This window comes from Gavialis gangeticus, unplaced genomic scaffold (assembly GCF_001723915.1).
Source record: "Gavialis gangeticus isolate Ggan-Ray unplaced genomic scaffold, GavGan_comp1, whole genome shotgun sequence".
NCBI lineage: Eukaryota > Metazoa > Chordata > Crocodylia > Gavialidae > Gavialis > Gavialis gangeticus.
The window spans coordinates 46,615,311-46,629,783 of record NW_017728992.1 but is presented as its reverse complement, the minus strand read 5'-3'; the positions used below and the strand labels follow the sequence as shown (position 1 = coordinate 46,629,783).

The following is a 14,473-nucleotide window of genomic DNA, read 5'->3' as shown; positions in this document are numbered from 1 at the left end:
CTGGTTGCTGCTGGGGTTGGCACAGCTCCAGCAGCAATGGCAGGAGCACAGCAGGAAGCCCAGCAACAGCAAGTGCAGCGCTCCCAAGGAGCTCCTGTAAGTGTATAAAGTATATTTAAAACGTGCGTTCGGCATTTGTGAATATTTGAAACCATGAATGCCAGACCTGCAAATAGCAACGGTTTCCTGTATTACTTCTAGTCAATTCCCTTGGACTGGAATGTAAACCCTAAATTTTTACCAGCCTAGGCACATGCAGAGGCAAAACTGAAAGAGCCTAGGTAACATTCAGGCTGAAGAGGAAAGTATGTAAAGAGCTTCAGAGGTCTCCACACTTCAGCAGTTGTGAAAAGCAGTTTTTCTGGGTCACAATTTTGGACATAAGTGTACTTATACTGCAAATCCTTGTCCAACAGGCTGTCCACTGTTATTCCTACACTTACTCTACATGTTACAGGTATTGCAAAATTAACTGCCTAATTGCACAATTACCTGGAGACCAGCAACATGTGCAAAGTAGCTATCAATAAAAAGCTCCAACCAGCTATAAAGTTAGACCTCGGAAGTACATACTAACTTTATAGCTGGTTGCTATCAAGCTTTAATTTGCATGTGTAGCAGGGTCTCCCCTGCGGCTGAGAGCCCATCAACTCACAGGGCTCCCAGCTGCAGGGGTGCAACCCCACGAGGCCTAGGGATCACAGCTGCCATGATCCCCAAGGCTTAGGGGTACGGGAAACCCCTGGGCCCAAATGGGACTCTTAGCCTCAGCTGCGCCTCACCACAACTGGAACCAAGAGATCCCTCACCTGACAGGGTTCTGGGTCCAGGCTGCACCTATGTGCCGCCCAGGACCTGCAGCTGACAGGGCTCTGGGGTTTCTTGATCCTGGCTGCGCATGAGGCACAGTCAAGACCCAGAGTCACATCAGCTGTGAGACTCTAGGTCCCAGCTGTACATGGCTCCTGCAGCTTAGGGACCCCTCAGCAAAGGGAACTCCCAGCCGTGGGTGTCGGCTTCTTGCCAACGCAGGGAGAGCCTAGGATTGAGCTGCCTCTACGCTGGCAATAAGGTGTAATTGGATCTAATGCACAATTGTGATTGTGCCTTTACCTACATGTGTAGAGGAGACCTCAGAGTAGGAAACAGTGGTGTAGGAAGAAAAGTAGGTCTCCCAATTACTTTTAACTGGTGTTTGCTTCCGTGAAATAGTTAACATTTGAAATATTTTTTCAACCAGCTTTGATTATTTTCCAAGTAATGATCACATATTAATGACTGATTGCTCCACAGATTACAGTTTTGTTTGTAGTATTCAGGAATAGATCTGTATCAATTTTACTACTTTATTTCATTCTTACTTGATATTTGTGAGCTTTTACTACTGCTTGTGGAGTAATAAAGTTTTAAAAAAGAGAAATAAAGTGAGGGGAGAATAGAAACAGACAACCAGTGCTCAGGAAGATCATGAGGGAAGGAAATAAGAAAATATATATATTCCCTCCTGGAGACACACCTAAGACAACAGCACCAAACATTATCAATTATAAAAATGTTTGGAAGGGTTTGTTAAAGGAACAAACTAAACTTCTGCTCAACCAGTCAGAAGGTGATCTCCACCTGCTGGGAGACAGGAAACTACTGGTGTGCTCTGCAAAGGCAGTTCCCCTTTATACCAGAATGATGTCAAAATTTTTGTTTTATTTCCTGTTGCCATCTGCCGGTCAGAAATCGTATTACTCACCATCTGGATTGGCATATTTGAGCATACAGTTAAATAAGTCTAACCATCAACTTTCAGACTATTGGGCTGAAAAAAAGGGAACTGTATTGGTTTTGAAAAAGCAGTTTCCATACTATCTGGTCCACTAATCCAAAGTCTTAATTTGTTTATATGCATTAGAAGGTTCAATCAGGAAAACAGCTTTGAGGGGAACGTATCTGAATTTCCATCAAGGAAGAACGCAAATGTAAGCTAACCAAAATACCAGAGCTGCGCGCAGAGTTCCTGCTCCCTGGGGTTACCAAGCAGCCAGACTTTGCTGTGCCCTTCAGAAAAATAGCACAAAATGATAAGGGAGGTGTGACCTGACACAGTACTGAAGACTAAAAATTTCAAAGTGACCTTTAACCCCTAACATTATCTTTCTTCCCATATTGTTTTTAAATCTAACCCAATATTACAGCTGAAACACTGCCAGCTTCAACATATCCTTCAAGTCACCCTTGCTGTTATTAGTCTGAAACAATATTTGCATCTTTGACACTTTTTCAAATGTTTATGCTTTTTTTTCCATTCTGCCAAATCTTTACACCTTGTTTATACTGGTCATCATGACAAATATTGTCAGCTCAGCAAACAAGCAAATACAAAAGCTTTCAGTTTAAAAATAAAAAAAAATGAAGATGACCTCCCCTCTTCCACTGATATGGACACTAATATCTACAAGTTATGGCTTCTGTTCAAAGCAGTGGACTAATGTAAGAAAAGAATTAGCATAATTTGATGACTAAAAAGATGTATACAACAACATTTTATACCACATTAGAATTGTTTTGAAGGAAGCTGTAATTCAAATTATTCTCCAAGGACAGATTAACATTTTGAGCTAATATTGAAAGAAAAATGCAACAGGCTTCATGCTGACATCTTAAATATGTAAGAACTGATCCGATGCAACACAGCAAAGAGTTAAGGAAGGGACCTATGCCAAGCTACTGTAGCCATTTACATTTTCAACTGGCAGCAGTATTTCTCAGTGGCCAAAGTTATTTGAGAGTCAATTATGATTTCTTTGTTCCTTCTCAGCCTTCTCTTTTCTGAAGGGACCAACATTTTTTTCAGCTCCTCACACATCACATTTTTCAACCTTCTACTGTTTTTGTGTCTTTCCTCTAGTCTCCTTTCAGTCAGTTTGTATTGTTCTTAAAATGTTGGGCCCTAAGGTGGACACAAAATGAGGCTCCACCAGCACCAAATGAATACAAAATAATTTCCTTTTTTTTGCACCTTACCAGTTATTCTCCATTTTGTATTTGTGCATTTGATTTCTCCTTCAAAAGCAGTAGTTTGCTCTTCCCATTATGCATTTCATCCTTCTTATCCTCCAACTCATTTCTCCATTTTATCAAGGTCATTTCAAATGCTAATCCTGTAACTGCCTGCAACTCCTCCCAATTTGGTGCCATCCACAAACATTGGGTGTATTTTCTATTACTTCATCCAAGTAATTAATAAAAATACTGGCAGGTATCAGGGCTCAAATTTGCCACTTCTAAACTGAGGGGTTCCAATGAGTTACTGTTAAGGAGTGAAGATAGGAAAACTAGGCTCACGGTACTTGGGTACCTTCAGGAAAAATAATTTAAATCAAGTCATGTTGTGCTTAAACTACACATTATGCCCAACCACTTTGCTTAAACTGTGCCTGTGCCCCTCATGTTAGACATACAATGGAGCAGAAAGTTCCCTCACTATTAAAATAGCTGTCCTACAGTTTTAAAAAACCCAAGCAAAAACAAAAGAAAAAAAAATCATGTTCAAATCTCCATTTCAATTCCAGTATAAATGAATTAAACATCTCTCTCATTTAGATCAACAATCATGTATTTAGTATTCTAGTATCCTTTATACCCTGGTAAAAAGAATTTAACAAACCATTAAAAAAATCAGAAACAAACAAACAACAATAGCACCCAGCCCGCTCCACCCCTCCCCCCCGTTGTCGTCCCCCTCTCCCAGGAAAATAGATAAATCAGATTAAGTGTTTCTGGAACAAGTTTTCAAGTTCATGTGATTACAAGGCATTTTTTAATCCTCTCTATTAAATCTAAAGATTCAAACAACACTGGACCACTGGTCCAGTCAGATTCATGCATGTTCTACTGCACATGCAAAATGTTATGCCTGTGGAAATCATAGATCTTGCAAGGACATGTTACATAAATAGTAGTTACAACCGTGACCAAAATTCCATTAGGAGATATTCCTATGGATATCTGTGCGTTTTGGATCAGACTTTATGACATCAAATTCTTTGCATGCAATTCTGAAAACCTGCATGAAACATGATCTTTTATTACACATCTTAAAATAAGGTCATTGGCCCCAAGATCTTAAAAATTTCACCCTGGGAACTCATTGGTGTATCCGATGTTTTACTATTACAACATTTTACAGAACTACTGATTAAAAGCCTCTCTCTCTCACTTTGTGTGTGTACACTGCCTGCATAAAGAACAACTCTAAGTCTAACTGAGCTTGTGAAGACTACTGCAATATGGAAGAATACTTTTGACTACTGCTGATGTGCAGTAACTGAATATGGGCTCATGTTTTAAAATGCTGTTATTTATACAGTATAGCATCCACAAACCTTGTCATGGAATGGTTCTCTATCAGGTACCAGGCGGCAGAGAAGTTTTCACTAGTGAAATCAGGACTCATCCCAGGGAAGAGAGCTTCCAAATCTTTTTGATGAAATTTGCCCCTGAGAAATACAAATTATTTATTGGTAAAGTAAGGTAATTGCTATTAAAGATTATAATGAAAACAGCCCTTGTTCCATTCTTCAAATGGTAATGTTAAGTATTAGCACAGGGTGGGCAAAATGTGGCCCTCGAGCCAGATGTGGCCTGCCAGGCCATTCTATCCAGCCTACGGGGCCCCTAAAACATTTACAAAATGAATAGTTCTTTGTCCCTGGCTGCCTGCCATAAGGCCCTCAATGGCTTGCCAAAACTCAGTTAAGCGGCCCTCCACCCAAAATAATTGCCCATCCCTGTATTAGCAGAACATCATCACAGAATTTTAACATTGTATTGAAACAAACTTCCTACTGAACAATCACAAAAACACCTAAAGGATCATTAAAATCCAAAATTAGATTTGCTGCTTTGAGGCCACTAATACACAGGGAAGTTGAAGATGTACAGTACATATGGTACGAGTAATTCTAACAAGTAATAGTATAACCTTGAACATATAGTAATCCTTTGGTAATTTTTAGACTGTGCCTGAATATTATAATTCACATTTTAAAAAAAGTATTTTCTTTCATGCAAATATTACCTTTAACACCTTTTTAAAATACCATGTTAATAAATGCAGAAGTGGTCTTTAAAATGTTTTACTTCTGGGAAAAGGACTACTGATTTAAAAAAGGAATTACTGTATATAGTAGTGTAAGAGTGATGTTGTAGCCATGATGATCCAGAAATTATGAAAGGCAAGAACTTCTTAGGGTGGTAACTTTCACTTGACCAACAACATATGATAAAGAAAATCTTGCATTCAGAAGTTTGTCTAACTATCCCAACTACATAGAACAGAAAAAATATCACCCTAATCCCTGTCTCTCATTATACACAGACATCCAGAAAACTCTTTCTTAGTTCTAATTCTTCCATGACAAAAACTGCAGCACAAGCTCCAGGAACTAATTTCTAGAGAAGTAAAAGCCAACTCCCTTTATTGATAGTCCTTTATGCCCTATTATTGTACCAGGTGAAACAGATGGATAGCATAGGACCAGGTGCTACCTGAAGCCTGATCCAACTCAAATTGAAGTCTAAGCATCTCCCCCACTATATCATGCATATTACGCATACACAAATCGTGTGCAGGTGCATGTGTGCAAGTACATGCTACAGATTTTCAAAGCATAAAAACAATTCTGAGTACATACTTTAAAATAAAATTTAAGCTCTGGTTTATAAATATAAATTTTAACACCCTTGCGATTAATATTAAAACCTCCAAAGGCTAGAAACTGCCAAGAAACAAAGCTGAATAGTATTAAGAAAGATAAATGTTTCAACGCTCAAAACGGGAATGTCTATACTTGAAGTATGCCCCAAAATAATGACAATTATCTCTCTGTATATGAATGGATTTGTCTTCTGGATTTCATAGTTTTCCCTTTTCATCAACAGTGCAAACCTGTTTAAAATGCTTTTTTTGTCATTGCTTTGAAACAACATTCCACTGGACCAAGTTTATAAAACAGGCCTAAAACCTAATGTTCCCGAAGTGAAAGTCAAGAACCTCTGGGAATCAAATATTTCAAAAGATCATATTAGTAACAAACACAAATCTGAATGATGGGTGTAATGTCTTCTACATACTGTAATTTACTTCTCAAAGTAAAGAATGAAGGGGGTTAGACAAAATAAAAGAAAGTCCATCCAAGCCTAATGGCCTACTGGCTTAGCATGGTTAAAGCACATAACTTTCTTAGCAAATGGCACACAGGAAGTGATGTAGCCAGAATTCCATTCACAACAGAGCTCCCACCAACCACTACCTGGCCAGATATTCATTCACAGCTGGCTCAACTGGAGCTGGCTTTTGGTACAAATCAAGAGCAAGGCTTGTGCTTTGATCTGCTGTAAGATACTTTAACTACATTGCCACCATGCCTGGTTAGAAAGAAACTTAACTTGCACTATAACAAAGTTATTTAATTTAATGGTTTTGCTTGGGGCTTTTTTCTTTTTTCTTGGTGGGAAAGGAGAAACTTCTATACTGGCTAATGGTCAAGAGACACCCCAATATGACACTTTTTATGTTTACATGCATTACAGAAACTTTGTATCTTCCAAATTAGCTTTACATATGAATAAATAAAACCTTGGGCCCTACTAACCAAGTCAAAAGTGAGGCCAGTGTGATGTGAAAGAATTCTTTGTCCCCGTATCACAAAACATTACCAAACTGCCTGCCAATTCACAGGAATATGAGGATGAAAGTAACTATTTACAAACAGCACCTTCATTATCAATACATCCACACCCCAGCTCACCAAACACTGACAATCCCAGAAGTAGCACAGTACATGGAGAGTAAAAAGATTCCAGAGATGATTTTCTACACCTAACATCACCCTCCTGTCCAACAGCCATGCTCATTCCACTGTATTCAGGTCCATGGGTGTATCCCTCCACGAAAGAGTATGGGGAATAAGGTGTTTTTATCCCTAGTGACATGACATGCACCATTTATTTGATGCAGTTTCTTATGCTGCATGCATATCCAGATAGTCAACTGCTGTGAAAAAGAAGAGCTCTGGAATAGTTTCATTTTAAAATATTGGTAGATGTACACAAACTGTCATAATTATGTAATTTACACCATTTGCTCTAAATGAAAGCCTTAATTTAAGAAAAAAAGAAAGAAAAGAGTTCAAATCCATTTCCCTGAAAGTGTAGAGATAATACAGTCTTCTCCCATACATAAAACATTTTTATTTTGTCAAAATTCTCAAATCAAAAATCACCTGAGATATTAACCACTCAGTTCTCTATTCATAGCTGCATCCAGACATCATAAACTAGCTCAGTTCTTTGCCAAAGAAACTTTTCAAAAGCACAGGCCAAAAATGAAGTCATAAAAAGTCAGGCACAGACCCTGAAATAAAATCTCTCTCTGAGACATATGAGCTACACACTGCTGCTAAACTATGCAAAACACACTGCAAACAAACAAAGAAAACTTCCAGTATTTCACACTTGCACTTGAAATTGAACTAGAAGGCCAAAAACAAGTGAAATAATGAATCTAAAGCAAGGTATTGAAGAACACACTAAAATGTGTAACAGCCTTTCCACTGGAAATGATGATAATTAAAAACTATTTAAAAACAAAAGCTATTTGTAGGCATATTTCAAAAAGGCAAAAAGAATTGTTAAACATACTGCCAAGGTAAGCTACACTTGATCTGAGCCTACATGCATTATTAACCTAAAATGCTGAAAAGCAAAATGCTGATTAAGCTGTAAATCTAAGATAAAAATATGCTCAAAAGTTGAGTGTTCCATGGAAAAAAAAGTTCCCCTTGCTCCACCACAATTTACATGCAGAGAACTATTAGAAACAGCAGTCATAAAGAATGGCATAGACTATGCACTGGCACAGGAACCATTTACCAGTTGCACTCTCTTTTTATAAATTTTCTTTAAGAATTTTGAATAGAAGCAGCAGGGACAGAGGCAGTCAAAAGAAACAGATAGAAGGAAAAATAGCATGAGAATAAAGATGGCAGGCAACAGTGGAAAGCCCAAATGCTTCTCTCTGCCCTAGATAAAAAAAAAAGTACATGCAATAGCAAAATGGGTGTGCATAAGTGAGATACCTTAAGTTACTGACCTGGCAATACATTTTGTGTATACTAACTGGGAAATATTGATTGTTAGAGGTAATTGAGAAAATACCTCTTTTTTACAATTTATACAAGAACATTTATGATAATATTTTTAAATAGTATCAAATACATATGGACCTCAAGACTTTAAAAATTATGTTATACTGTGGTGCTCACAAAATCCATACCAAAAAACATGACTATATCATCTTAACCCTTAGTCAAAAATCAAGAGTTAGACACATTTAATCTAAAAAGTCAACCATCGGTGGAAAAGAGAAGATAATCACACTAGAAATAACTATCAAAATCACTCTTGATAAATTTACTTAACATGAAAAAAACCCCCACACAATTTATTCTTGTGCCTAGAGAACAGAATATATTCTCAGAAATCATTATAAAGTGTTTCTTCATTTGATTTTGCAGGTCTCTCTCAAAACACAAGGTGCACACTTACATATCACACACAAGAACACTCTGGGAAATTTTGACCTTTACTGCAATGATCTGTATAATCCCCAGTCATTTTGTTAAGCTTTTAATAAGGTCTGAAAATTCATTTGGAGGAGCAACAGTCAAAAGGAATACAAACTGAAAAAATACGTATTTTTTAAAATTTGGCTGTCTTAAGTTATGGAAGAATTTTCTGAAGCATTTATTTTGGCACTGAAGGCTATAAATTAGATATATGAACAGACTATCACAGATATGGCTGACATGTACAGCAAAACCATAAAATATGCATGGGATTCTGAAAAATCTTTCAACATATAGCCTGAGTTAACATACAGCAAGATAAAATAAGGTTATGTTGTTGACAAGTATTTTGTCCAATAATAGAGATAACTCTAATTTAATAAGATTAATCAAAATTATTACTACTAAATAAATATATCCAATTAAGGTACCCCAAAAGACTGGCTCCACATGCATACTGTGAATATTTCATTAAATTCTACTAACAAATTAGCCTCTAAGTACTAGCTTGCTACCTCAAAATACTAAAACCAGACAACAGGAAGCAATTCTACTGGTAATAGGCTTTTTCTCACCCAAGTAATAAGAGCAGCAGATTGTGTAATGGACATCTACATGAAACCGAGGATCATGTTGACACTCTACAAAAGTATCAAAAATCAGTTTGCATCTAATAAATCACTATATCTAAATAAGGCAGAAGATAGAGTCAAGTAGTATAGTACATCTAAATAGGAGAGAGGCACAGTAAAAAACACCCTCAAAAGGTATCGTTGGCAGTTCTCACAACACTGTCACTGACAGCTACACGGCAGAGAGCAGTGGCCCTGGACCTCATCAGAACAAGATCTCAAGAATCTAGTAGGCAGGACTGGCCTCTTGGAGAAACCACAGCTTTGACGTTATCTCCCTTGACAGACACCTTCAGTGGAGCTGGAAGACCTTTGGGCTCTCAGATTCGCATTCTGTCATGCCTTTCGTTTGTTGAATCTGCGTTCTTATTAAACGTTTCAATCTGGTGTTGGAGTTCTGTTGCCCCTTTTACTGCAGTGGTTGGGTGACTCTATGATGATATACGAAGAACACAAAAGTATTAAAATTTCATATGATGTTCATATTGTAATTACAACAAAATTAGAATTTGGATTTGAGCTTTCATATACGCTTGCTACACTGAAGTGTGTTCTGGGCACGATTCCTACATGTCAGAGTGCTGTAAGAGTCCATGCTTCTTGTTAAAATACACATATGTATGTTCTGATTGAAAATCTAGGGACACAGGACAAGGGGTCTCATTGGCCACCAAGTCTAGCCTGTTCACCAGCACTTATCAAGCAGAAGAATCCCCAAAATTGCCACTGCAAACCCTTGCCCACAACTACAAGGAACAACCATTTGAACTACCAAGAACTCCCTATAACAAGATATGCAAAAGGCAGGGCAGGGTGGCACTTGAGAGTAAATCGTTCAGAGACGCAAGCTTTTGTAGGCCGCAGCCTACTTTGTCCACTGAAGTAGGCTGCAGCCTATGAAAGCTCATGCCTCTCTGAATAAAATAGTCTCTAAGGCAGTGGTTCACAACCAAGGTATAGTAGCAGTGCCTCAAGATCCTTCTAAGGGTAACACAACGTTAGCACTGTTTGATATGCAAACATGATTCATGGGATAAACCCAGAAATTTCCAACAGGAATCCATAGGATTAAAAACATTTTGACCTGTTGTGATCTTTCTGTGCTCTTTGTAACTGAAAAAAAATCTGTAATTTTTGTCGTCAAAAGCAAATGAAAACTAAGAGCTGCCATTTTCCAAAGGGTGCCTAGATTCTAAAAAAGGCTGAAAACCACTGCTACTCTCTGGTGTCACCTTGCCTTGCCTTCTAATTTCAGATTAACACAGCTAACTACCTCTCTATTCATGTAAGATATGATTATGAATTCATTTATACCATTTGGACCCAGCAATCCTAATTTTACTCTAAACCATCAGCACAGTATCCCTACCATTCAACTGTCTCACTTTAATTCATCAAGATCCACATTACTCTTCTTGAATTCCATGACGGAGCCTGCATTTCACAGAGTATCGTTATTATTATTTATAATGTTCACAAAGGCTCAATCAAGACCAGACTATGATCTTTGTAAACACAAGTCACAGATCACTACCCTGAATTTAAGATGAGATTCAACTAGTACGCTTAAGAGCAATAAGAGATAATGCACACTAATAAACTTAGACAAATTATGCTCGAAACTGGATGGTTATTACAGATTTTTTAGGGGTTTTATTAAAATATGCACGTAAGTTTCAGGAATTGAGTTGTAAATGTATTTATTTTGTGGTGCACACAGAAAAAACATTTGGAAAGACTGAAGTCAATCCCTAAACTGAATACAGTCACTAAAAGGTAACTTAATTCCAGAGGAGTTTATAGGTCAGGAGGAGCAGCTTAAGTAAACACAGATTTCTGAATGGCAACCAGCATAAACAAGCCAAAACTACAGTTACTGTATGATCCCTCTCTGTCTGGTATCAGTCAGACTCCTAGAAGCAGGGCTTTGTACCAGATGTACTTTGTTAATCGTGCATACGAGGAGCCCAACATAAAGGACACTGGCATAGACTAAACAGGACAAATCAAAGGTGCTAATGAAGACTTTCGCAGAAGTAGGACAGAGGGAAGGATGTACTCTGGAAATAAACCTGGAGTGGAGTGGGGCTGATTACAGTATACATACACTACCCAAACGATAGACCAGCTTCTGACCAGGGGAAAATGCTGAGAGAGAGACCCAGTCAGACCATGAGAAAAGTAGATTGTTAGGCCTGAGGTGTTGCACACAGTAAGCAAAATATTACATTGTGTGTACAGTATACTATCTGGACATTTATACGGTGATTTTTACCTGTATGCTGAAATAAAAAAAAAGCCAAGAGAAATAAAAAAAATGCAAGTTTCTACGAGGTATCTGCTGCCATTAACACCCAAGTCATCTTTACAGAACAAAAAAGTGTATGTTGTATATCTATACAAGGCATAAGGATAATATACTAATGAAATGGTCTTCTCCATCACAGAAAAAAAAATTGGCATATTCCATTAGGTGGCAGCATAAGATCAGAGTGGTGTATCTTTCTGGCAGAAATATTTTGGACGCCAGCCCTGGGAAGATGTAAGCATCTGTACTGAGTGGGTGGATATAGAAGTATGTGGAATGTACTTAGCATGTCAGCATTTGCTTTCATGTACAGGCCTGATCTTCAGTAATGACCACTGCTGCATGCAAAACAACAAACATTACTCAAAAAGTTTCTAACCATACTAGATACCAGTTAGGTCTGATTGCAGTTGCTGCTTTGCAGGAAATAAGTTTTCATGGTCTGCCAAAGGGTCGTTGGGAAAACAAAAAAACTCCCTGTAGAACATACTGTCTTGATCACCTCTTGCAAATAAAGTTTACTTACATGCTCATTGCTATGGCATGGGAATCATTCAGAACAAGTTACAGGAAGGTCCCAATTTTCATCCAACACCATCATGAAATACTTACTAAAAATGTGTCTGGAACTTCAAAAATTCTAGGCACTACATCTTCCAAAAATTTTGAATGGGGAAAGACAGGGAAACCAGTAAACATACTGGCCACAACTTCATTTATCGCAGAAAGCAACAATCCTTGGAGGTAGGTGGGAGGGGTGGGGAATTAAATATATCCACCTTCCACTTAGATCCCCACTCCCCTCTGCAGACAAACAGACAGACAATAAAATTATTTTTCTTGTTATCCTACTAGTTAATAACTACTTTAATATCCTTGTTGAATTCTCACCTTATAAACATAACAAAAACCTGGCTAAAGCCTTTCTGGATCACAGGAAATATAAATCTAAATAATAGTAACTACAGGAAAAACAACATACCGAACAACATGAATTTAGGATTCAAAGCTGGATAGCAAAATCTCACATAATTTGAACCTGTTTCTATATATTTTTTAAAGTTAGAAAAGGCATCAAATGCAAAGACAAAAACAAAAACACCCCCCTCCCCACAAATGCCTAGGAAGGTATTAATGCGCAAATACGGAATCAGAATAAAATCTGAACAAGAAAACCTTTATGATCTCCCAAACATGTCTCCTTGGAAAGCCAACTTAGTTTTTTCCAGCAGTTAGTTACTTTCTACAAGCAGGAAGGCACCATGCGAACAAAGAACATAAATTGGGAATTTTAAAAATATGAAACAGTCAAATGCTCTCAATACATACTAACAGTTAAACTTACAAGTTGAAAACTTGTGGCTGAACACTAAGCATACCTATAAAATACTTTAAAATTCTGACTCGTACGTAAGTAATAAGGAAAAATTGTACAAATGTCACATTTTAAAAGAATGATAATACTCAGACTCACCTCAGGGATCACAAGAGACTCCAATTTTTCCGATACATTTTGCATACATACAAGAACAGGGTCAGTGAAATTAGAAGATGTTCCAATCACTATGACCTTATAATTCACCATATAAGAGCCCTCCTTACTTATGCCTCTTTATTTCCCAATTAAAGAAACTACACCTTTTTCAATATTTTAACTACTTGTATGCATGGGAAAGTGAGCCGATTTTCTGAAAAAACACCTGTAGGTCAGAAAAGGACTACTCAGTTCACAAAACTAACTTACTTATGCCCTTGCAGAAGAACCATGTAGGGGGAGCAGGGGAACATTTAGGTAGCGACTAAGCTTGAGCTTATCTGCTAATCTCCTCATACCTTGTGGAATGCTTCAAAGGATCCTGTTGGATCCCCACTGAGGATCACTGCACTAGAGGTGGTACATTCCACAGAACCAAATCAGTGCTGTGTGACCATGGCACATCCCTGCAGCTTCAAAAATTTTGCCTGAGAAATGCATCCTAACTTGTTACCGGTTTTTTTAAATATCTTATGAAAGTCAGAGATATCAGAAATGGTAAAGATCCGTTGTCTGGGGCTGGGCTCTTCCCAGCTGGGCAGATCTGAGGGCACCCCCCACCCCCATGCCCTCCCAGATGAGCAGTGGTTAGCTGCCAGATGAGCAACAGATGACCCGCGTGCAGCAGTGGAAACCAGCCCCCTCATTTCCTGCGTGATCCTGGTGGTAAAGATACGTAGTCCAGGGGCCTAAATCCAACCCACAGAGACATGGCAAGTGGGCCCATGGGGCTCCCCACTGGTTGGGAAATTTGGTGGCAGGAGAGTAGCAGCCATTCATACTGCCACCCCTGCCCTACTGCCAAATGCAAGTCCCACATGACTAGATCAGGCCCATAGACAGACCTGATACCTTTCATCCAACCCATGGGGCAGAAAGGTTCAGCCCTACTGATCTAGTCCTTCTTCCTAGTAATGCATGCTTTATAGTACTATTTAAAACTATTCTAGAAGAAAGCCATTTTGTTCGAGAGGTGTACTTGGTAGCTATGTTGGTCTGAGACAAAAAACTAGAACTCTTGGTTCCAAAATGATAGTTTTTGGTATCATTTTGGAACATTTCAGTATCATTTAAGGTATTATTTTGGAACCAAGAGTTCTAGTTTTTTGTATGTGATTTTGTTTGAGAATAATTTTAAATAAATACAGGCAATGAGGCAGTTTTCACAACTCCTCCAGAAGATAATTGCAGGACTAGGGGCTGATACCGATAGCCGATTTTTAAGGAGGCATATCGGTCAATACCAATTTGATTTCTGATACGCAGCTCTTCAGCTTGAAGAGCTGAGTCCAGCTGGTAAGTCTGGTGTGGTGGAAGGGGAGGGAAGGTGTGGGTGGGGACAGATGAAGGTCCCTGTGGTGAGGGAGGGAATGAGGCT

General features: G+C 38.3%; 1 protein-coding gene across 3 annotated transcripts in view; it reads right to left on the bottom strand.

Annotated features, from left to right (window-relative positions):
• EXOC2 (exocyst complex component 2) overlaps window positions 1–14,473 on the bottom strand; it is a 277,754-nt gene that overhangs the window by 219,777 nt on the left and 43,504 nt on the right. For all 3 annotated transcript variants that reach the window (XM_019521894.1, XM_019521902.1, XM_019521912.1), the window contains exon 5: window positions 4,377–4,490. In XM_019521894.1, coding sequence (XP_019377439.1) covers window positions 4,377–4,490 — 114 coding nt within the window. The remainder of the gene's footprint in view (window positions 1–4,376; window positions 4,491–14,473) is intronic.